The following is a 22,118-nucleotide window of genomic DNA, read 5'->3' as shown; positions in this document are numbered from 1 at the left end:
CAGGTTTTGGTGAATGGAGGGGGGCACTAATAATCCTGAGTAGCCCACCATAGCCAGAAACAATTGCAGAATTTCAGGGGTTGTGTTTGGGTAGCTTAGTACGACAGGATTTGAAATGCAGGTCCAATTTTGGAAATGTGTATCATCCTAATCCAGCATAGGATTTTTTTTTCCCCAAAACACAATAATAATCTGAGTTCATTTTGGGTGTGGTTCTTTACCATAAATCAACGGATTTGATCCTTTTTCAGTCGAACCCCCAGAAAAATAACACTGTAGCAGTGACAGACATTTAAAAAGGGGAAACATGGTCATACCAACATAAATGAAGGCTGTAAACACCCCTAAAGCTTTTCCTCTTCTCTCTTAAATCTGTGCATTGAAAATATTAGCAATTGCAGACTGTCTGACCAATGAAGACTGGGAGCATTGTCTGGAAAATTGATAATCTGCTGTAAAAGTGCATAAAGAACTGGACCCTAAAGCAGACTGCCCCCTGCTGGTGAAGCATGATCCACCCCCCTCCCTTAAAAAACAATGTTCACGTTCAGTTTGCTCTCAGCCCCCTGCTGAGTTCTGGACTCTGGGTGGAGAGACTGGACTCAGTGAAACATCAGTGAACGCTCCGCGCCGCAGTGGGAACTGTACAAGCGAAGAGTTTCTGTTACCATGGCTCTAAGGTCTGTCTAAATATTTATTTTCCTCCCTTCAAAGTACATTTTTGTGGCAGAAAACAGGGAGTTTTAACAACCAAAGGATGTTGACTGTGTGAAATGCAGGCTTGGCGGAGTCCTCCTCCTTGCAGCGCTGCTCTGCGGAGTCGACGCGTCAAGGTAAAGCGCACGAACACGCGTCCCTGTGCGTGTGGCTCAGCTTTTTTTTTGTTTTGTTTTGTTTAGTTTAGTTTTTTTTTTGGTGCGTTTCTTCAGCAACAGGCCCGCTGTAAACCAGGAGCTCTCCAACCTTTTCAACGAGCTCTGGAGGCTGGACGCGAACCGCATGACGCCCGGGGTGGACTACACCGTCTCCGTCCAGGTGAGGAGCTCCTTTCTCGCCAAAAAAAAAAAAACGCCGCTGCTCTGTTCGCGGTGTCTGCAGGTTGTCTGGCTCTCCTCCGCAGGGCAGAGCGGGCTTCGTGAACCAGGGCAGCCACGTCGTGCTGGATCACGCCTCGCTGCCTCTCTTCTCCAACGTGGACGAGAACAAGCTGAGGAACATCACCACCTATGCCCGTGAGTGCGTAAAAGACAACCATTCATTGCGTTTTGTTAAAGTGTCCCAGGATCTACCACAACCATCAAGCTTCTGTTTTGTTGACTTTTGAGTACACAATGACACTCCAGTCCTGTCCTTTGCAGGCTGTGCAGCTTTCAAAACATTCCTATAGACACAAATAACCCCCAACATACCCTACCCTATAATACCCTATATACCCTTACCCTATGTGAGACTGTGCATGAGTTTAGTCTCACAGTTTACAATGCATTGACTTAACATGAATGTTAAAATGCAGATAGTTATGTTACGGTGCATTTTTAAAACAAGTGGCAAATTAGAATCTTCATTTTCCAACAAGAAAAATGTAATAAGCGGCATTGTGGACATATATAAAATACCACAAGTAGATATACATGCATCCTTCGCTGCAAAAACGGAACTAAAAATAAGTTAAATGTTCTTAAAGTTTGTGTATTTATCCTTGATTTGAGCAGGTAAGTAAGATTTTCTGCCAATGGAATGAGTATTTTGACCCCTAAAATAAGATAATTAGACATCCTGCACTTAAAATAAGATGATAGAGATGAATTGTTCCTATTTTAAGTGCAAAAATCTTATTCCACTGGCAAATCATTTTATTTACCTGCTCAAATCAAGGACAAATACACTAATTTTAAAAACATTTAACTTATTTTTAGTTCCGCTTTTGCAGTGCTCACTTAATCTTGTAAAGTTAGCTCATTTAGTACTTCGTTTTGCCCTCGCAGACTTCATGAAGCTCCTGGACAACTACGAGCGGTCGACGGGCATCACAGAGCGAGTCACCCCGGAGGAGCTGACAGAGATCAGTCTCTTCCTGGACGCCGTTCTGGAGACGCAAGTCATGAAGGTGCGTCCGAGCGGCCGGTCGTGTTTCACGACAGACGCGTGTTTGTTGTGTTTTCCAGAGGCCTCGAGTTTCCCACAGAACGAAGAGAACCTCTTTGTGGCTCGGGCCCTTTTTGTGGTCGGAGGCTGCAGCTGTGCCTTCCTGTCCCTGCAGGAACTTCGGTGGTGTTAGAGTGGAAAAATAACAAACAGCTGAAACATCTGTGCGCAGCTGTGGAATGCAAAGCTGGCCTCCGCGGCGCGTTCCCCGAGGAGGATCGCTGGGGGGAAAAAAACGTGGACATTTAGTACTGGATCTGCAAATATTTGGCTCTGATGTGTCCGAAACGGAAAAACAAATGATCATAATACAGATTTAAATCAGTTTGTTGTCAATTTCTGACACGCAGCACAACAAGACCCTGTCTCTCCGGGATCCTTTGGGTTGTGAACCAAATAAAAAAAGCTTACATTTCTGACAAGATTAGCAAATAAAGGGCCTCGCAGAAGTGTTCATCCCCCTAATTTTCACATTTTGTCACATTACAACCACAAGCTTCAGTTTATTCTGCTTGGATTTGACGTGACACAAAGTTGTGCACAATCGTGACGTGGAGGGCGAATTATACATGGCTTTACATTCTTATAAATAACGAGCTGAACGACGCGGCATGCGTTTGTATTCACATCCCAGTTGTTTGCAGAAGCACATATTGCTTTCGCCATCTATCTCTACGCCTATCTCTGAAATCGCGTGAGCTCAGTCAGAATGGATGGACAGCATCTGTCAAAAGTCTCCCTCAACAGATTCTCATTTGGATTTAGGTCTGGACTTTGACTAGGCCATTGTAAACCAATTGTTTTGGTCTAAACTGTTATATTGGAGCCCTGGCTGTATTTTCTAACCTGACCCTAGCCAGCTGAATTTTGCTCCGCCTAGCTCCACTCATCCATCTGGGACATCTCCCATAGAGAGTGATTTCTCCAACCAATTTTATTGTCCAGCCAATCAGGACGCAGGGCTGGAGTTTCATAGATGTGACGTAGTGGAGAAGCGACCGTGACACTGATTCAGACTATGGCGGCTCGCATCGAGGAAGCAAGCGTTAACATTGATGCTGCTATTTCTTCCATATGTTGTTATGGAATATTGTTTCATTAAAAGAACATCAGAGAACGGCTCTGAAGGCTTTTGTTGGTGGAAACGATGTTTTCGCCCTTCTCCCGACTGGATTTGGCAAGTTTTATTTTCCGGGGCGCAAGGATTTTTCATAAAACCCAGCCTTCAAAAAAGGCAATTCCTATGGAGAGGTCCCAGATGGATGTGAGTGGAGCTAGGCGGCGCGAAATCCATATGGCTAGGGTCAGGTTATGTATTTTCAGCATCAATGTGAACCTCCACCCCGGTTTAAAGTCTCGTGCAGCTTCCCTGTCTGTGCAGAGGGAAAAACAGCTTCCCCACAGCATGATGCTGCCACCACCATGTGAGACAGGGATGGTAGGCTCAACAGGATGTCAAGTGTAGATTCTCCACCACACACAGCGATTTGCATGCAGGACAGAAAATTTAACTTTGGTCTTATCTGACTGTTACAGCTCCTTTTTAAACATGGTGTCCATTAGATGGTTTGTGAAAAACTGCAACCAGGAGTTTTTGCTTTCCCTTCTTCCATAAAAGCCAGATTTGTGGATCACATCATTCACCTTTAAATCTCTGCACCTCCTCTAAAGGTGTAAAGCACTTTGCATTGTCTCTGTACTGAAATGTGCCATATAAATAAATTTGCCTTGCCTTGCCTTACCTAAAGTTACCATGAGTCTGTTGGGTGACTCTGTGATTAAGGCTCCACTTGCCTGGTCTGTCCATAGAGAGGCCGTAATGTTTCCACTTTCATACTTCACAGTTAAGCCGTACTTTGTGTTTTTCTATCACAGATAAGTGGTGGTAAAAATTTAAAAAAATAAAAACTCAATAGTTTAAGAGGTGTGAATAATTTTTGCAGCAATGATATAATTAAGAATCCTCTCAGTGTATTTCCCCTGACGAGTCAGTAAACGTCACAAAGAAAAGTCTGATATTCACAAATCGAGTAACGGAGCAGAAAAGAAGATATTTGCAGAGGTCTGACGGTTTTTACTGCTTTGCACTAACGGATGTGACTTCTCCACAGCGTGCTCATCAGTACCTGGTGAGCAAAGGGAAGTCCAGCTCTGACTCCAGGCAGTTTAAGAGTCAGCTCAACCTGATCTGGTTCCACCTGTACCACCGGCAGAGAAACACAGGGTGAGGGTCCAAAGAGCTTCTAGTTTGTTTCCCCCCCTCTGTCTTTAGTTGAATATGTAAAAGGCCGGTGAAGAATTATTTATATATATATTTTTTTGTGACAGCCCAGACTCTTGTGGATTTGAACACGTCTTTGTCGGTGAAACCAAATCCGGCACAGAAATAATCGGGTTTCACAACTGGGTCCAGTTCTACTTGCAGGAGAAAAACAGCCACTTGGACTACAAAGGCTACAAGGCCAGAGACCACGACCTGGTAGGTTCACCCCAGCGAGGAGGAAACGTGTGTCTGACCCGCTTTTAAAAAAAAAAAAAAAAACGTGTTCTTCACGCTCCCCTCCACAGCCCGATCAGGACGACCACGTCCTCAACCTCCAGTTCAGCTGGCACGGCGTGGTGAAGCCCGTCGGCAGCGCCTTCATCGGCACCAGCCCCGAGTTTGAGATGGCCCTCTTCACCGTCCTCTTCCTCATCAACACGGAGCGAAGCACCACGGCGCTGGTCAACATCGACCAGTGTCAGATGGAGCTGGTGGTGATCAGGCAGGGCCGCTGTCTGGGGACGGCGTACCCCAAACTGCTCAGCAGCAACAGCAGACATGTTGGGCAGCACTCGCACTGACTCCTGCGGCACCTGAAGGCATCACGGCCTAAAAGCGGGTGGAGAAATCTGCGTCCATCAGGAGAATCATAATCTGTGTTGATTCAACCATGTATCTTTTAATCAACTGTTTTATTAGGGGAATAGGATTTGTTACGTTTGTCAGTTAAAGGTGTAATGGGTTATTAAGCTGTGAGAACTTTATATTAATCATTCTCATGAATCAAAGTAATGCTAAATGTTCTAATGGCCCTAAAATTATTTTAGAAATAAAAGCATTGCCTGTGCAAACATCCTTTAAAGAGTGTAAACTCATTAATGTCTTGTTATTTGAGCAGCAACGACATGATGCAGCTAATCTAAAACGAATACTACTTTCTTTTCTTGATGGTTTTATTTTTCACATTGAAGCTGATGGACTCGGGGTTTCTTTGAATTGCTCTGACATGACAAGACTATTTTGTTTTTTTAAGGTCTCTGAATATTGTCGAACAACTTTTTCTTATCCTATATGATTTCACAAGATGTGTCTTCTCCCATTCTGTTTTTGTTTTTATCTCACCCGTCAGTTTTTGTGTTCGATTTAGGTCACGTGAACCCTTTCTGTGATTGTTTTGCCACATGTTCTGGATAATTACCCTGAAATCTACAATCGTCTCTTTAAGACTTCATAATTCATATAGGCCATTTTTAGTTACCTTGACTTTATGGCAATAAATGGGTGAACATGTGTATTATACAGAAGAGGATTAGGGCCATCAAAAATAAAATAAAAAAAGGAGGGGGGCATTAAAAAATGTCTATTCAGTTCTGACTTATTTCTCAGAATTCTGACTTTAAACTTATGAGATAAAATCAGAATTAAGTAGAGTTTTTTTTAAATAGCTCTACTTATTTTTTTTTAATGGCCCTAATCCTGTTCCATAGTATTAAATATTATTACTTCTCCTGTGTAACATAAGTTTAAATTGCAAAATAAAAACTTGTCTTCCAAATCCTGTTTGTGCTGATTTTACAGCAGCAGACTCTGCAGGCAAATTTCTTTGTTAAAAAAATTGGAATCTGTATGTTTTCCTTTTATTTGATCAAGAAACAAAGCATAATTGAAAGTGTCTGTGGATTGTTTGTCTATGTTTTTTCTTTTTTTTTCCCCTTCGTTTTTTATATGGAATAATTTAGTCAGAAATAAAGATGAATATATCATGAATATATGAATATGTATAATTGTATTTTTCATAAGTATTATACTTTGCCGACAGCAGGTATATTTAAATTTTTTGTGTTTGTTATTGTTAAAACAAACTGATTTCAAACGATTCGCAGCAGCATTGACGGTTTTGCAACAGTAGGGGGCGCCAAGGCAAAACATGATGATAACGAGATCAAAACGGAGAAGAAGAATTTATTTGTAGCGGAACTATATGTTTAGTTCCGTCCATCTTGCAGAGGGGACGTTTTAAAAAGTAACACCGTCGGGACGCATGTTGGGTCCCGTCTGACTTTATTTCCAGTTTTATGTGTTTGTTGGTGGAGAGCAGCGCTACTCATGGAGGTGCTGGGAGGAGAGTTTGGGGACATGACTCCCCAGGAGCTGGCGGCTCCTGTCAACACTGTGGCGGTGAGTTTGAGGACAGTGGGACAGATGAGTTTCCACCACGAGCGTTAGGATTGTGTGGTGTAGTGGCAGAATGGAGTCCCATTATAGCCACCACTGTTCGGCAAACTCTGAAGGGAAAACTGGGACTGATTTCTGTTGTTGGTTTGTTTGTTTTCCAACAGGAAAAGTGGAAATTGTTACCAGCCTTCCTGAAGGTAAATCAACACAAAACGTGCATTCATAAGCCATCCTCCAACCACCCCAAAATCACATGGAACCAAGCACCATCTACAGCCGATTTAAAGCTAAATATGAGCTTTTATCTAAACCATAAATCTTCCTGTTTGGTTACATTTCATATGTATTTTAAAAAAATATTGTCCCATTAAGCAAATTAAGATGATAGTTTGCCTTCTCATCTACATGTCTTGTTGATCGCACGGTTTTCTGTTGTTGTTTTCAGTTACATTTTATTTATATAATGCCAATTCACAACACATGTCATCTCAAGGCACTTTACAAAGTCAAATTTAATCAAATCATACGGATAGATTGATCGAAAAGTTTCCTATCTAAGGAAACCCAGCAGATTTCATCAAGTCTGACAAGCAGCATTCACTCCTGAAAAAGTGTAGAACCACAGTGGAGAGTCGTTGGCTTTGCAGCAATCCCTCATTCTGGTGGAGAGGAAAACTGACTTTTAACAGGAAGGAAAACCCTCCAGCAGAACCAGGCTCAGTGGGGGTTAGAGCATAACCACAAAGCACACATTGATCCAGGAATCCTTTCTATGTTAGAGGGAATTTGTGTCGTTGATTCACCTTCCCTTATGTGACTGGGATCGATTTCAAAAGGATCCTTTTTAATGTGTTTGCAGACCTCATTTAGATGTTAAACCTTGCTTTTTTAGCCAAATATTTCTGCAGGGTTAATGTGCTCAGTCTGGGAAAGTCTGGAATTTGATTTCTATCTGGAATAGTAAGGACAAATATTTGTATTTCTAAGCTTTATTTCCCTTTCCACTGTCTTAATGTTGTGTCCTTTTTAATTTTTCTTTGTTTCTGACCTTCTATAGTCTTATACATACTTGTCCTGCGTCCCTGCTACATGTTCTTCCTTCTTACCTTTTTTCCTTGTAACCTTCCTTTCTTCCTATCACTCTTCCTTCCTCAAATCATTAGTTTTCTTCCTTGTTTCCTTAGTTATTTCTGTATGTTTCCTCAATTTCTTACTTTCTTATCCTCTCTTATGTCCTACCTATGTCCTGTTTCTACTTTCCTTTCTTTATTTTGTCTTCCCTTCTTTTTCTTCCGTCCTTTCCTTAATTCCTCCCTCCTTTGCTTCCTTGTGCCTCTTCTTTCCTTTCTCACGTCTGTCCTTAAATCCAGTCAGTCTTTGGTTTGTCCAGGTTCCATGTTTAAAGCCTGCCACTAAAGAGAAAATCTTCCATAAATTACTATAGAGGAAAGATGACTTTATAAAAATTTACTCATGGAAGAATCTGGTATTTTATCTGGAAAAGGAGTAGGAACAAAGATCCCTGCCTCAGTGCATGTCTCATAATGAGCATAATCAACATCTGTTTACTTTTTAGTTTCATTGGAACCGCAGTAAAGCATCAATCAGTTTAAATGTTTGACCAATATAAAATTATATTTTTCTGCTATTTTCAGTATTTATTGACTATAAATTCATGGTATGAACTTGTTATAGTTCGTATAATGGACCAGGTTTTATTTCTGCTCCTCCCAATCACTCGTCTCGTTGTTTGCTCTGCAGGTGAAAGGTTTGGTGAAGCAGCACATCGACTCGTTCAACTATTTCATCAACGTTGAGGTAAAATTAAACACCAAACCACATAATTTATCAATTTATTCCAGTTTTCAGTCTTAAAACGGCTGTCTGAGTCTTAAACTGACCTCCTTTGTTTTTTCCAGATTAAGAAAATCATGAAAGCGAACGAGAAAATAACCAGCGACGCTGATCCAATGTGGTACCTGAAGTAAGCCGGGCCCATCCGCACCGACTCCGGGTTTAAATGCAGCGACTTTTGGTGTCAGGTCTGGGTTTTTAAGAGGACTTATTTCTGCACAGGTATCTGAACATCTACGTGGGAATGCCCGACGTGGAGGAGAGCTTCAATGTTACCAGGCCGGTTTCTCCTCATGAGGTCAGAGCAATGTCTAAGTAATTAATTGGCTCACAGGGTCCCTAATGAGGATAATTCACATTATGCCTAATCTTTGTAGTTTTTTTTGATGTTCAAGAGTCCTTTACAGTTTTTAAAATTATTATAAAAGAGAATGGAGTCTCAGATTTGATCCCTTATTTCATTATCTACACTGAAGTAATGTCAATATTGGAAAAATAGAAGGCTTTTCAACTTGGTTGCATCCAGGTAATATCCTTTTTTCTTTGATTTGCCTCATCAAAGCTTAGGTTTGTCAAACTCAATACTGATTTGGGTGTTTTTAGTCGCTGACAGATTCCTCAGATAAATGCATGCTTTCACAATTTTTTAAGAGCAGTTTAAATGCTCTCTAGGAGCACAAATGTGGCTTATAAATTGGAACCCGTTTAAGTGTATAGGAGCTATTGTACCAGATTGCTAAGTTAATAAAGTCAGTTATGCAACAAGAAGAGCATTTTACTTTTCACCATTTAAAAAAAAAACAAAAAAAACAAATCAAAACAACATTGACTTCCCTTCATTTTCAACCCTTTCTATAGTCTAACTCTACAAGCTTTGGTGCGCAGAAACCTGAGGAAGACCTGCATAGGTCGAAATGTCGTTTTAAGCACAACTATCTTTTTTTGGCCTAATTACTTTACTAATTTTTTTGTTGCAGTTCTTTTATTTAAAAAAACAAAAGTTAAAAAAAATCACACACACACAAAAAAACTACACATGCACCACAAACTGTTTTTGTTATTATTTTGAAAACTATTGTTTCCCCTTTGGTAAACCCTCCCTTAAGTCTATAATTTTTTTATTTTTTTTAAACTTTCTTTAAATTCATTTAAACTCATTCATAGTCAATTTATTTTTATTACACAACTTGTCATTTTAATGTGTTGTTTTCTCATTTGGGAAACCCTCATTTTAGTTTTTTGGGTTTAATAATAAAATTAAAACACAGATTAGAGAAAGAGGGACACATGGATGTAGGTTCGCTATGGTGGCAGACGAAAGAGACGCCGCTAACCAGACAGAGACTGTTGGCGGTGGGGTTGGGTGGGGGAGCTGATGGATTGATGGACCGGACACCTCCCTTCTCCCTTGGGAGGAGGAATCAGTTCCCCTACCCTAATCTTTACCAGTATATACCTAACGCCAACCCTACCCTAAACCCTAATTGACACCTGTGTCCTGAACTTAACTACTAGCCCAAAATACTAGGGACCAGAAAAATGTCCTTTCTTTACTAAAATGAGGAAAAAAATTCCTCACTCAGCTGCAAGTACAAGAACACAGACATGCAACCAAAGAAGAGGATCTTTCATTTATTGTCTCCACTGTAAAGGGTTGTAGGTGTTACTGATTTTGGGAGTTGTTCAGGATTAGGGCTTCATAGTAGCATGAAAACATGTAGTTCTGATGTTATTGCTGCGTTTTTACAAGACAGGGTAAATTCCTATTAACCCCCATAATCTCAATTCTTATAATATCCTAGCAAATATTGCATTGACGCAGTTCTTTGTGATTGCGATCTGTCGGGCATGCATGTTGTAGTGATGCCATGTCGTGCAGCTCTGGTTTCATGAGTTGTGGAACATGAAAATGATAAAACCCATCCAGGTAGACGTTTGCTGCTCAAACCTTACGATAATGTGCAGGAAGTCTTGATTGCTGAAACGTCTCCCATGTGTTCGGTCAGTGTCGCCTCAGAGATATGACCTACTCGGCGCCCATCACAGTGGACATAGAGTACACTCGAGGCAGCCAGAGGATCATCCGCAACGCTCTGCCGATTGGGAGGTTTGCGCCTTCTTTCCGTCGACGTGACTCTGCGTAATTGATACGTTGCCGTTAACGCGTCTGATTCTGCTTTCTTCAGGATGCCAATCATGCTGCGAAGCTCCAACTGCGTTCTCACGGGAAAGACGCCCATGGAGTTCTCCAAGCTCAACGAGTGTCCTCTGGACCCAGGTACAGCGTCGGCGTGGCCGTGTTTGTTAGAGTTCCACCTGCACAGAACTGACTGCCTCCCTTTTGTCCTGGCAGGGGGTTATTTCATCGTAAAAGGCCAGGAGAAGGTCATCCTGATCCAGGAACAGCTGTCCAAGAATCGGATCATTGTGGATCAGGACAGGAAGGGAACAGTTGGAGCCTCGGTCACCAGGTGAAAGCATAACCGGTGCCGTCTTACGAAGACCTCAAATCACTACTTGGGTTCTAAGAAAACTAGATGTATCTCGATACAGTGGAATATACCGTATTTTTCGGACCATAAGGCACATTACATATGCTTCCCAAGTGTGTAATATCGGTGAAACGTTGCACTACATCAGTCCCGAAAGGGGAAATGGTTTTGGTAATAGCATGCAATGTTTAGGAAAATATATTTCCAAAATACTTCAAGGAGGAAACCTTTGTACCCTAACATGAGGCACTTAATTCATTTACTTATTTTTCTAATTGGTGGGACGTTACACAAGTGCCTGTTCCTAGCTGTGTGACACAACTAGCAGCAAACATTTAGTTAAATTTTCATTATTTACTATGGTGGGGCTGGCCATCTTGTTTTGTAAGTTATTTTTATAAGTTGTTTTAAAGCTCTTTAAATCATTTGTTTTTTATGAAACAAAAGGAAAGAAAGCTGTTTTAATTAGATTTGGCAAAAAAATAATACATTTAAGCCGTACGCCTCAGCCCTACATTGTGTATTTATTTTACTTGGATAGAAGAAATCAGCCAGAGAGCAAATACTTTTCACAGCACTGCAGGACTGTGAGATTGATATTTAATTGTAGATGTGAAGATAAGAAGCTAAATGTAATTATCCCAGTTATATCAGAGGGGTGTCGCTCTGATTTTATTGTTTTTATGTATCATCTGTAATCCCACTTTTCACTACGGTATTTCCTAAATTTCACCTAAGTTAATTTTGTAATAAAATAACAGGATTGTTGAAATTCGGCCCATATAAAATGGGTATTGTACATGTTAAGTTGCTTCAAAGCTAGAGATCTTGACTGCATAGACATGTTTAGGTATTGCTGGTGAAGATTCTCAGTCATCCAGGTCAGGGTCATTCCAAAAAAAAACAAAAAAATACAAACAAACAAAGGAACTGGACTTGTTTTCCGTAGTTGAAGACGTTTCGCTTCCTCTCCAGGAAGCTTTCTCAATTCAAAAAGTCTGGAGTAATGTGCAGTACCAAGCTTTATACTCCTGCCAAACAAAGGTCTTGTAATGGCTTAGACAACATGCAAATTCAACCAATGTTTAGGTATTGGAGTTGAAACAAAGTAGTCCTCTCTCTGAATGTCTGATCAGTCATAAAGTAGGAGCTTTCACTGTGAAACCTCATGTTTTCTACCCCAGCTCCACTCACGAGAAGAAAAGCAGAACCAACCTGATTGTGAAGCAGGGCCGCTACTACCTGAGACACAACACGCTGTCTGAAGACGCTCCCATCGCCATCATCTTCAAGGTAAAAGGAGTTTTTTTTAATGACGCCACTTGTCCAGCAGGGGGCGTTGCAGTACAGGTTAATAATTCCTGGGATGACCCAAGCAAGGGTGTGTTGTTACCACTTGATGCCATGCATGTTGTTTTTAAGCTTCAGTGGAGTCGTTCTTCTGTCGTTGAACGTTCTCACCGCTTGGTGTTGACAATGAAAATGTCAGCGGGACAGCTGGTGTAATGATCTCCAGCCGCCTAAGGGGGGGAAAGAAAAAAAAACCTCCTCAAACACGTTACCTTGTGAGGGTGAAGTGTCGGGATCAACGGTTTGCACGTTTGCCGAGCGCCTCCTTCCTCCGCCTCACGTCCACGGCGGGTTCCAGCGGATCAGTTCCCACAGCCTCACATTTCCATAAGCAAATGTCACACAACCTCCCGACTCCCAGTTCGACCTCTCCAACCCTGCGAACACGTTTTCATTTTCCTTTTGGTTCCGTGTTTCAGCCCTTGTGCAAAATTTACCACGGTTTTACCTCGTGAAGTCTTTGCAACATTTAAAATTTAAAATGTTGCACGCCTGATTCTCTCCCCCTTTTCAGTTTCCCGCCTTGTTTGCACATGTTCCCCTGCAGGGTATGGGTGTAGAGAGCGACCAGGAGATCGTTCAGATGATCGGCACGGAGGAGCACGTCATGGCCAGCTTCGCTCCGAGCCTGGAGGAGTGTCAGAAAGCTCAGATCTTCACTCAGACTCAGGTAGTTTACTTTACAGCGCCCTGCAGAAAAACGCCGCTCGACCTTTTCCCATAAAGCGACAACCAAAGCCAGAGTTGTAGCGGAGCACGACTGCAGCTAAGTTCACACCGCAGGAAAATGCGACCCAAATCCTAAACGTAACACTCATCCATCTTTTTTTTTAGTCAGTGTGAACGGCCCAGTTTCAATCTTTTCACCCCCCAAAAATCTCTGATTTGTGCCACTTCCATTAAGTGGTTCTAAATCTGACAAGTATCAGATGTTTTTCAGAGCATCTGAACCGTCATGTCGCATTTCCTCCGTTTCTTGTTATGTGATCTTAATATTGTTCAGTACCCGTCACTATAAGCTACATACTAATACAGAGACCCCGATATCTGCTGTTGCTTGGGTTTTATTTTATTCAACAAAACTTTATTGAACAATTCTAGTAACAATTACATCCACCAAACAGTGCACTGCTGGCATGCCGGTCGCTTTGGAGTCTTGAACTGTTTGGACAGAAGTATGATGGCGGTCACATTCCATTTAGCCGCATGAACAATGACGCAAAAAAAAAAAATCCGATTTCAGCAACAAAAAAAAAAATCAGAATTGAGCATCAAGACCTGCAGTGTGAATGTAGGCTACGAGTTTTTTTTCTCCCTCTCTGTGGATCCTCATGCCTGCACTGCAAAATGGAAACTAAAAGTAAGTAAAAAATTACTTGAAATGAGTATATTTTTCCTTGATTTGAGCAGGTATGTAAGACTATTTGCCAATGGAATAAGATTTACGCACTTAAAATAAGAACAATTCATCTCCATCATCTTATTTCAAGTGCAGGGTATCTAATTATCTTATTTTAGGGGTAAAATATACTCATTCCACTGGCAAAATGTGTTATTTACATGCTCAAATCAAGGAAAAATACACAAATTTTAAGAACATTTTACTTACGGTAGTTTTAGTTTCTTTTTTGCAGTGTGAGCTGTGGATCTCTGCAGCTCCCACAGCCTTACAGTCCTTCCCTGATTAATGCTCGCTTTGAGCGGCATCACAATAACAATGTTTCTATGAGGGTTTCTGTTGCAAGTGTTAAAATGCGTAAAAGTCATCCTCTTAGATTCAGAGACGCCATATGGTAACCTTGTTGGTGTGCGATTACGCTTAAAGTGCATAAAACAGCCATACTGAATTATCCAGCAGCTCTGATGTGCTCTCATTAGCCTCATCTGAAGAAGCTCCAAAGCACAAACGCCTACAGTCCCCTAACAGGAGACGTACATAGTGATGAAGACTTTGTTTTTCCACCCAGTTAAGTAACACTTTTCACATCCTTTTCAGGAGTCCCCCCGTGTTTTCCTTGACATCTACAGATGAATGCCATCGTCGGCCAATTTGTTTTTCATAAAGATTATGTTGTTAGAGGTTCCTCTGATGCATTGATGAGGGCATGTTTGGATCCTAGCAACCCATTCGCCTCAGCCCTCGTGTTTCTCTGCCTGCCAGCGTCCGTCATGTCTTTTCAGGGTATTCATTGGCTCTTTGTGCTGTGAACAATGAGACCTAAATCTATATAATTAGAGGCAGATAAGGTTTAAGGAACAGCGTTATCAGATTGTTGGTAATCTGTGTAAACCAAATGGGACTGTAATCTTTTTTTTTTTTACATATCAGATTCTGAAAAATTTACAGATTTTATCAAGCCATGTGTTCAATTCCTCTAATTAGATGGGATTTTAGTTTTAAACACAGCTGAATGCGAGCCATTTACTGTTTTTATTTATTTATTTAGGACAGGAAGGTGTATTGGGAGTCCTTCTAACTAACCACTGATCTTTATTTACTCTGTGTAGAGATACAACTTAGCAGTAACTTAGATAAGTTAATGTGTGCGGTCTTTCAATTATGCTTTTTGACCAGGAGTTTAAAATACGTCTTAAAATTCAGTCTCAGTCTTTACATATTTTGTCTAATTTACATAGTGATAACTTATCTTCTATGGATTAAATTGGAGAAAAAAAATAAAACAGTGAGGGCATCCATGATATAACAGGAGTCAAGATTTAACATGTCAGGGCTTTGTTTCGTGTCTTTCTTTTTTCTCTCTCAAAGTAAGTAACAATAAAACAATTTGTTGTTTGGTCAATATTAATATTGCTTTTTATTTGAAATGATTATTCATTGAGTTTTGCCTAAAAAAAATACTAACGTATAGTAATTTCATGCTTTCTAAGCACGGTGTTGCTCTTAAAGTAATGTTCTTAATCATCATCTCAATCTTAATTATTTTGTAAGTCACATGATTTGTTTAATAGTTTGGATCCCATATTTAAATATGAAAATGATTCATTGCAAAGCTCTACATGAAACTTTTCCTCAAAATTATGGGCACGTTTAATTTTTATTTCTTAATTTTATGTAGTTTATACATTACAGTAGGGCCTATCTTACAAGTTGTTGTTAGCATCTATGATTTAATTTCCATTTTTTATTTTCCCCAGGGAGCACTGCAAGGCTCTATTCTTGGTCCTCCTTTTTTTTTTTTTTTTTTTAAGACATTTTGGAGAAATAAAACACAGAGATGACGGCAAAAAAACTTCAAACATCATAAGTTTGTAGCATTCAAATAAGATTTGCAGTATTGAAAATGTTAAAGTTTGCAGAGACCTTTCGACGGCCGTAAATGAAATCTGTCAGGATAGAAATGAGACTTTTTAGCGTTGGCTCCTTTTTAAGGAAGTTTGGTTTGGGTGAATTACTCGCATGGTGTCGTTTTCCTCACTGGACTCCTCTGCCTTTTTGTTTGGGTTTCAGGCTCTGAGGTTTCTCGGGAATAAAGTCCGGCGGCAGCGCATGTGGGGAGGTCCCAAGAAGACCAAGATGGAGGAGGCCAGAGAGCTGCTGGCCTCGCTCATCCTCACTCACGTTCCTGTGTGTAAACGGACACAAACCCTCTGATTCTTCCTACTGTTTTAATCGGTTCTTCTCAGAAGATTGCGTCCTGTAGAAGTTTAACTTTTTCTCTCTTGTTTTCAGGTAAAAGAGTTTAACTTTCGGGCTAAGTGCTTTTACCTAGCTGTGATGGTCCGGAGGGTGATCCTGGCTCAGGGCGACAACAAAGTGGACGACAGAGATTATTACGGGAACAAGCGTCTGGAGTTGGCCGGACAGGTAAACCTTCACAGTGAGGCCTGTTCTGCAGGCGGCTTCATTCGGACTCCGCTTCATTAAAACCTCCGCTGGGTCGCTGGTTTTATGTTTTAGATACAAAACCTTTCAGCTCCAGAAGGTTCCCCGGCTCTGTTTGGACGATAAAGACTCCCCGTCGACCTTTGTTGTTTACCCGTTTGTTAACTGGAAGGTGTTTATTCCTTTTGATTTCCTTGGAAAACAAAATGTTCTTATTAATAATTGGTCGGCGTGTGTGCCGCGGTGTGAATGGATCACAGGGCTGCACCAGCTCTGATCTTTCACCTGCATCTTTGTTCGCGCCACCTTCCGTTAATAAGCCTCTCATTACCTTTCGTCAGCTCTGGATTCCCCCCCACCTCCCCCCCCTCACATGTTTTGTTTTCGCACACCCTCCCCTTTTGTTTCTGCCTGGCTTTGTCAGGAGGGAGATATGCAGTGGCACCAAAATCCCAACGCTGTGGAAGCATGGGGATTTTTCAACACCGCGACAATAGAACCGCTGCCTTGACTCGAGCGATTGAGCTAATCCGCAGGCTGGGCTCTGATAATGTAATTACTGCTGTCTTTAGGCTTTTAATTTCCACCCCACCCTCCCCTCCCACCAACTTGCTCTGTGTAAGGAGCAGAGATGGGAGGTGGAGGTGGGGCTGGGGGAGCAGCAGAGCCCTCTTTCAAAAGGAGGCTTACACATCGACGACGCCAGCAATCTCCTCGCTCTCCAATTATGGTTCCCTGACATTCAACTAATTGGCCCGGCTGCGCAATGGAAGCTTAATTTCGTTATTAATTTCAAGCAGCCTGTTTGTTTTGATGTATGCTAATGCAAAAAGGGGGTGTGGGGGAGGGGGGGGGGGGTGAGACGCTGCCTCCTGCAGGCCAGGCGGAGGAAGACGAGGACTTGGGACAGAGGCCAGGTCAGGGTCATCTCTGAGCCGAGCACACCTGGTTATTAAATCTGACGGCAACCTCGATGCCCGTCCTGATACGACGACTTTGCTCCCTGAAATGATTGTTCCTCACTGCAGATAACCATTTTGGAAATTGTCCCGAGCTAGTAATACCAAACAAGACAACTCTCTCCATCTTCTTCTTTTTTTTGTTTTTCTTTCCCCAGCTGCTGTCTCTGCTCTTCGAGGATCTGTTTAAGAAGTTTAACGCCGAACTGAAGAAGATCGCCGACCAGATAATCCCCAAGCAGCGAGCGGCTCAGTTCGACGTGGTCAAACACATGCGGCAGGATCAGATCACCAACGGCATGGTCAACGCCATCTCCACAGTGAGTTTAGCTGAACGCAGCGCTGAACGCAGAGAAAATGGGACAAAAAGTTTCATTCGCTTGAGATCACGCTTCACTTTTCCAAAAAAAGTCTTCAAAGATCAACTCCTCGTTAGTCAGACATGCTAAAAATACTTTTTGTTTAATGGTCCCTCTGTGAGAGAACAGAACTATAAAACAGGGTTTTAATATTTGACGATAAACAAAAACAGACTTAAATTAGCCAGATTACTGGCAGTAAGATTTCCAGTGGTAGTGACCTTGGTTATTGTTTAATTCTAATGAATGTAGATCTTTACTTTAACTCTAAAGTTTCAAAAAGTTGCCAGAATTTCCAGATTGAAAGCTAAAACAAATAAAGCTGAGCAACTTTGGTGTACTCTGTTCAGCCTTCCTGTTATCTGATAAAAATCCTGCTCTCTCAAGCTCTCGCGGCCTGAATAAACTGCAGCAGTCGTCATCAATTGTAGCAAAGGTTTAAATGTTTTCTTGCATTTCTGTGCTTCAAACACCTTACTGATACTAAAAAAGGCTGATTGGGGGAAAAAACTGCTTTTTATCTGTTTATCAGCAGATTTCTCTGAGTAATTAATCTTTGGATATGTTTCCCATCATTAGGGCAACTGGTCTCTGAAGAGGTTCAAGATGGACCGTCAGGGTGTCACCCAGGTTCTGTCCCGTCTGTCCTTCATTTCGGCTCTGGGTATGATGACCAGGATCTCCTCCCAGTTCGAGAAGACCAGGAAGGTCAGCGGGCCGCGGTCCCTGCAGCCGTCCCAGTGGGGAATGCTTTGTCCGTCTGACACTCCGGAGGGAGAGGTGAGAAAGCCTTAAAAAAGTCCATCAGACAGATAATTTTCAGTAAACGTACCTAAACCTCAAGCCCCAACACTTTTGGAGTGTATATACCACGGTTGCTAGTATTGCTGCTCAATAAAAAAAAAAATTTTAAATTGTTGAAATTGTTTACTGCAGAGAAAAAAGTCAAAACATTTGACTAACTAGTTCTAAACTGATAACAGTAGATGGACGTTTTTACGTGACAGGTTTCCATCCAATATAACTTATTTGACGCACTTAAAATCTCACAAATGTATGGTGCTCCTTTTATGTGGTACAGCACACTCATAAATCTGTCAGAATAGTAAGCAACGAAGCCGCTCCGCTCAGTGGGTCGGACCCCTGAGCTGTCTACAAGACTGCCTGACTGTAATGTCAGAAGAAGTGCACAAGAAGTGCATTTATGTATGGCAGCCCGTGCCTGGAGTATGGGCTAGCAACAATAATTAATGCGCCTTATAATCCGGTGCGCCTTATGGTCCGAAAAATACAGTTATACTACCTGCTGTCATTTTTAAATTAAGAAACAACTTTCAGTGGTCAGAAAACCGTATGGGGACGGCTAATGCTTTTTTTTAAAGAATAAACAGTATTTCACAAATTTTGATTCGCTGAATGTGTATACGTGGATTTTAGTGTGAATTTTTGCTTGGCTATCACTTTTTATCACAGCTTTTTCACTGTAAAGCACAAAACCAGCCGTTCCCTGGTCATAAACCAGGCCAGCCATAATAATCTGTTCACCTCAAAGCCTGCTCTCCGAACTGAAGAGTAGCTCTGTGATCAGGAAGGTCACCCTGATCACAGATGATCCTTCTCATCTCCTCCATCAGTCTTTGCAGCTGTTCCCGTCAGGCAGAAGGTTTAAAGCCCCTCTGGCCCAGAAAGCCATTTACAAAAAATAATTGTATCCATTTGCGATATACACCTTTTAAACTACACTTTTAAACAACATGGCCCTTTGTGTTTTTGGTGCTTTTTATGTGAGCGTAGGAATGCAGTTGTTGGACCCCATCAAAGAAAAACGTCTGTCTCAAACTGGGACGGACAAACTTTTCTATTTTATTTTATGTACCATTAACAGTCCTGTTTGAAACAAAAAGAAAAGTAAAAAATAATGGCCTCTATCAAAGTAAAAGTCTTAAATTCTCTAATTGTGTGCACCTAACCAGCCTTGGACTGTGTGATCCAAAGTGGACCCTTAATAAAAACACCCGATTGTTGCTTTTGCCTTGCACTGCTTCCAGTGAAATATTCACTTTCTTTGAATCTTGTGCAGTGCGGGGGCCCTCACTGCCTGGTAATGTGTTGTAAATTGAGTCTTGTTAAAGCAAAAAGTCAAAGTTTTCTATCAACGGCATGTGAGATGTTACAAATACTTGATTTAATGAAGGAGTGCAGGATTACACTTATGGAAAAACAAAACAAAGACTAGCTTCTTTCTGTATGAAACACCATGTAGCTGAATTTGATCTAGAGTAACTAAATAAAGTGTCTCGCAAAAATATTTAAAGCCCTTGAAACCTTTCACATTTTTTTTTTTTTTTTACATCTCAACCTCAAAACCGAGTGTATTTTATTAGGGTTTTGAGTAACTGGCCGATACGGGAATCGGCAGCTCAAGGGGGAAATTGATAGAATAGTTTTCGGCACTTTAGCTCAAAATCAGCACAACCCATTGATTTCAGAAGACCCCTTATTGGTAAATAGAGTCCATCTGAGAGTTGCTTATTGTCAGTACCAGTCCAGCTGTCCTGTGAGAGCAACCAGCGTCATGAAGACCTAGAAAGACTGCGGGTAGTTGGAACGTGTGAAGCCGGGTGAGACCATAAGATAATATCCTAATCTGTAAACATTTCACAGAGCTCTGCCTAAAGCTGGAAAGCTACACGGCAATACATCTAAACTAGACTGAGGCAGTGGAGCATTAATTAGAGATGCTGCCAGGAGGCCTGTGTTACCTTTGGAGGAGCTGCAGAGGTCCACAGCTCAGGTGGGCCGATCTGCTTTTGGTCGTGCGCTCAGCAAATCCGGCATTATTGGAAAAGCGAGGAGAAGACAGTTGTTACTGAAAGGAATTATTTCTGGTTTGATAAAACATAAACTAAACTTTCTGCTCTGCATGGACTGTGTGGTGAAGAACTAACGCTGAACCATGATCACGATATCACCGTGGAGAAACATGGCAGCATCATGCTTTGGATAGGCTTTTTTTTTTTTCCCCTCTTCCTGCAAAGACGGGAACGCTAGTTAAGCGTTGATGGGAAGTTGATCCAAGGCAGCCCTGTAGAAAATCTGTTGGACCTGATTGGGGCTGAGGTTCACCTTCCAGACAAAAATGTAGGAAAAATGTTTTTCCTGCTCCCCTAACCGACATAAACATGTAGCCGTCGTTATTAACAGGTAAAGCGGGAAGAGTGAGCTCAGTCACGTGTTTGAGGTTGCTCTTTTCTTTCCCACAAACATAGTTTTTTTTTTTTGTTTTTTTTTTTAAATCTGTCGCTGGGCAGGCCTGTGGTCTGGTGAAGAACCTGGCTCTGATGACCCACATCACCACGGACATGGAGGACGGGCCGATCATCAAGCTGGCCTTCAACCTCGGCGTGGAGGACATCAACCTGCTGTGCGGAGAGGAGCTCTCCTACCCGAGCGTCTTCCTGGTTTTCCTCAACGGTAAAACTTCTTCTGAGCAAACTCGCCGAACCGGCGAACGCAACAACTCCAGCCGCCGTGGCTTTAGATCCTTTGAAAAGACCCTCTAATCCCGGCAGTTTTAAAATGCATTGCCTGTGAACATGAAGCAAATTCTCCGCTGTTTAGTTTAGAGGATGTCATTTTGTGTTTTTTGCAGCGACGCTGATAAGTCTTTAATTTCACGGCAGCAGTAGGTGTTATTCTTGTGTCAACTTGGCCCTTTTTAATTACTGTATTTGTTTGTCTTTCGCTTCTGATAACTGTCGAATTATATTAGCTGCCACACCGTTTAATTAGTTGGTAGCAGCAGGTGTCAAACCCCTTCAGAGTGTGTTCGCTCACACAGAGGCAGAGCACAGGCCCTCCTCTGTTCTCCGCTCGTTTGTCTGTCAGAACTGATATGAAGCAGCCCCAGCAGGCAGCCGGGGCTCTGCTTTCTCCCCGAGTCGAGGCAAAGAGTATGTCGCCGTGCAGCAGAACTCCTACTTTTCCTTCTGCCGCTAAAGTTTCTTTAAAGAGTGAAAGTCGGTTCACATTTCTTTCTGCTTTGCTTCCAAAGCAAGCATACTGTTGGTAATCTATCAGCGTTCAGTGAAGTCTTTCCATTAGGAAGCAAGTTTAAACGTGGTTCCTTGGGTTCTTTTGGTTTACTGGGATCCTGCTTTTCAAAAGCAGACAACTTTTATTTAAAGGCCTTCATGCAGGGATCAGATCTGAGGGTTTTAGCAGCTACAGAGTTGCTCTCATTGTTGCAAAAAGCTTTCCTCCCCCTGTATGCATTATTTTATGTCTGAATCCCTGAAGGATCTTCTGCTTCCATCACAGTAGATGAATTCCCTCACTGCAAAAAGGGAACAAAAAGTAAGTGAAATTTTCTTTAAATAGTGTATTTTTCCTTGATTAGAGGAGGTAAATAAGACTATTTGCCAATGGAATAAGATTTTTGCACTTAAAATAGGAACAATTCATCTCCATCATCATATTTCAAGTGCAGGATATCTAATTATCTTATTTTGGGGGTAATAATACTCATCCCATTGGCAAATAGTCTTATTTAGCTCCTCAAATCAAGGAAAAATACACTAATTTCAAGAAATTTTTACGTAGTTCCCTTTTTGCAATGCTGTCGTAAGCAGGCCTCGTTTTCCAATGTTAACTGGGGAAAACGAGGTCAAATTTCTT

General features: G+C 41.6%; 2 protein-coding genes across 2 annotated transcripts in view; both read left to right on the top strand.

The window, feature by feature from the left end:
• Positions 1-548: 548 nt before the first annotated feature.
• endouc (endonuclease, polyU-specific C) lies at positions 549-6,177 on the top strand. The gene is made up of 8 exons (XM_021323360.2): positions 549-680; positions 780-833; positions 930-1,035; positions 1,121-1,232; positions 1,986-2,107; positions 4,257-4,369; positions 4,474-4,624; positions 4,714-6,177. The coding sequence occupies exons 1-8, from the start codon at positions 670-672 to the stop codon at positions 4,987-4,989; spliced, it is 945 nt and encodes a 314-aa protein (XP_021179035.2). The 5' UTR covers positions 549-669; the 3' UTR covers positions 4,990-6,177.
• Positions 6,178-6,514: 337 nt separating this feature from the next.
• Positions 6,515-22,118, top strand: part of polr3b (polymerase (RNA) III (DNA directed) polypeptide B) — a 36,903-nt gene continuing 21,299 nt past the window's right edge. Inside the window, exons 1-15 of the mRNA XM_036151019.1 lie at positions 6,515-6,586; positions 6,748-6,780; positions 8,345-8,401; positions 8,503-8,567; positions 8,660-8,735; positions 10,444-10,544; positions 10,624-10,715; positions 10,791-10,908; positions 12,114-12,222; positions 12,827-12,949; positions 15,749-15,865; positions 15,971-16,105; positions 17,241-17,402; positions 18,021-18,221; positions 20,753-20,915. Coding sequence (XP_036006912.1) covers positions 6,515-6,586; positions 6,748-6,780; positions 8,345-8,401; positions 8,503-8,567; positions 8,660-8,735; positions 10,444-10,544; positions 10,624-10,715; positions 10,791-10,908; positions 12,114-12,222; positions 12,827-12,949; positions 15,749-15,865; positions 15,971-16,105; positions 17,241-17,402; positions 18,021-18,221; positions 20,753-20,915 — 1,624 coding nt within the window. The remainder of the gene's footprint in view (positions 6,587-6,747; positions 6,781-8,344; positions 8,402-8,502; positions 8,568-8,659; positions 8,736-10,443; positions 10,545-10,623; positions 10,716-10,790; positions 10,909-12,113; positions 12,223-12,826; positions 12,950-15,748; positions 15,866-15,970; positions 16,106-17,240; positions 17,403-18,020; positions 18,222-20,752; positions 20,916-22,118) is intronic.

The sequence above is a fragment of the Fundulus heteroclitus genome, chromosome 2 (genome assembly GCF_011125445.2).
Source record: "Fundulus heteroclitus isolate FHET01 chromosome 2, MU-UCD_Fhet_4.1, whole genome shotgun sequence".
Lineage (NCBI taxonomy): Eukaryota > Metazoa > Chordata > Actinopteri > Cyprinodontiformes > Fundulidae > Fundulus > Fundulus heteroclitus.
The sequence above is the reverse complement of the archived record's forward strand: the minus strand, read 5'-3'. Positions and strand labels throughout refer to the sequence as shown.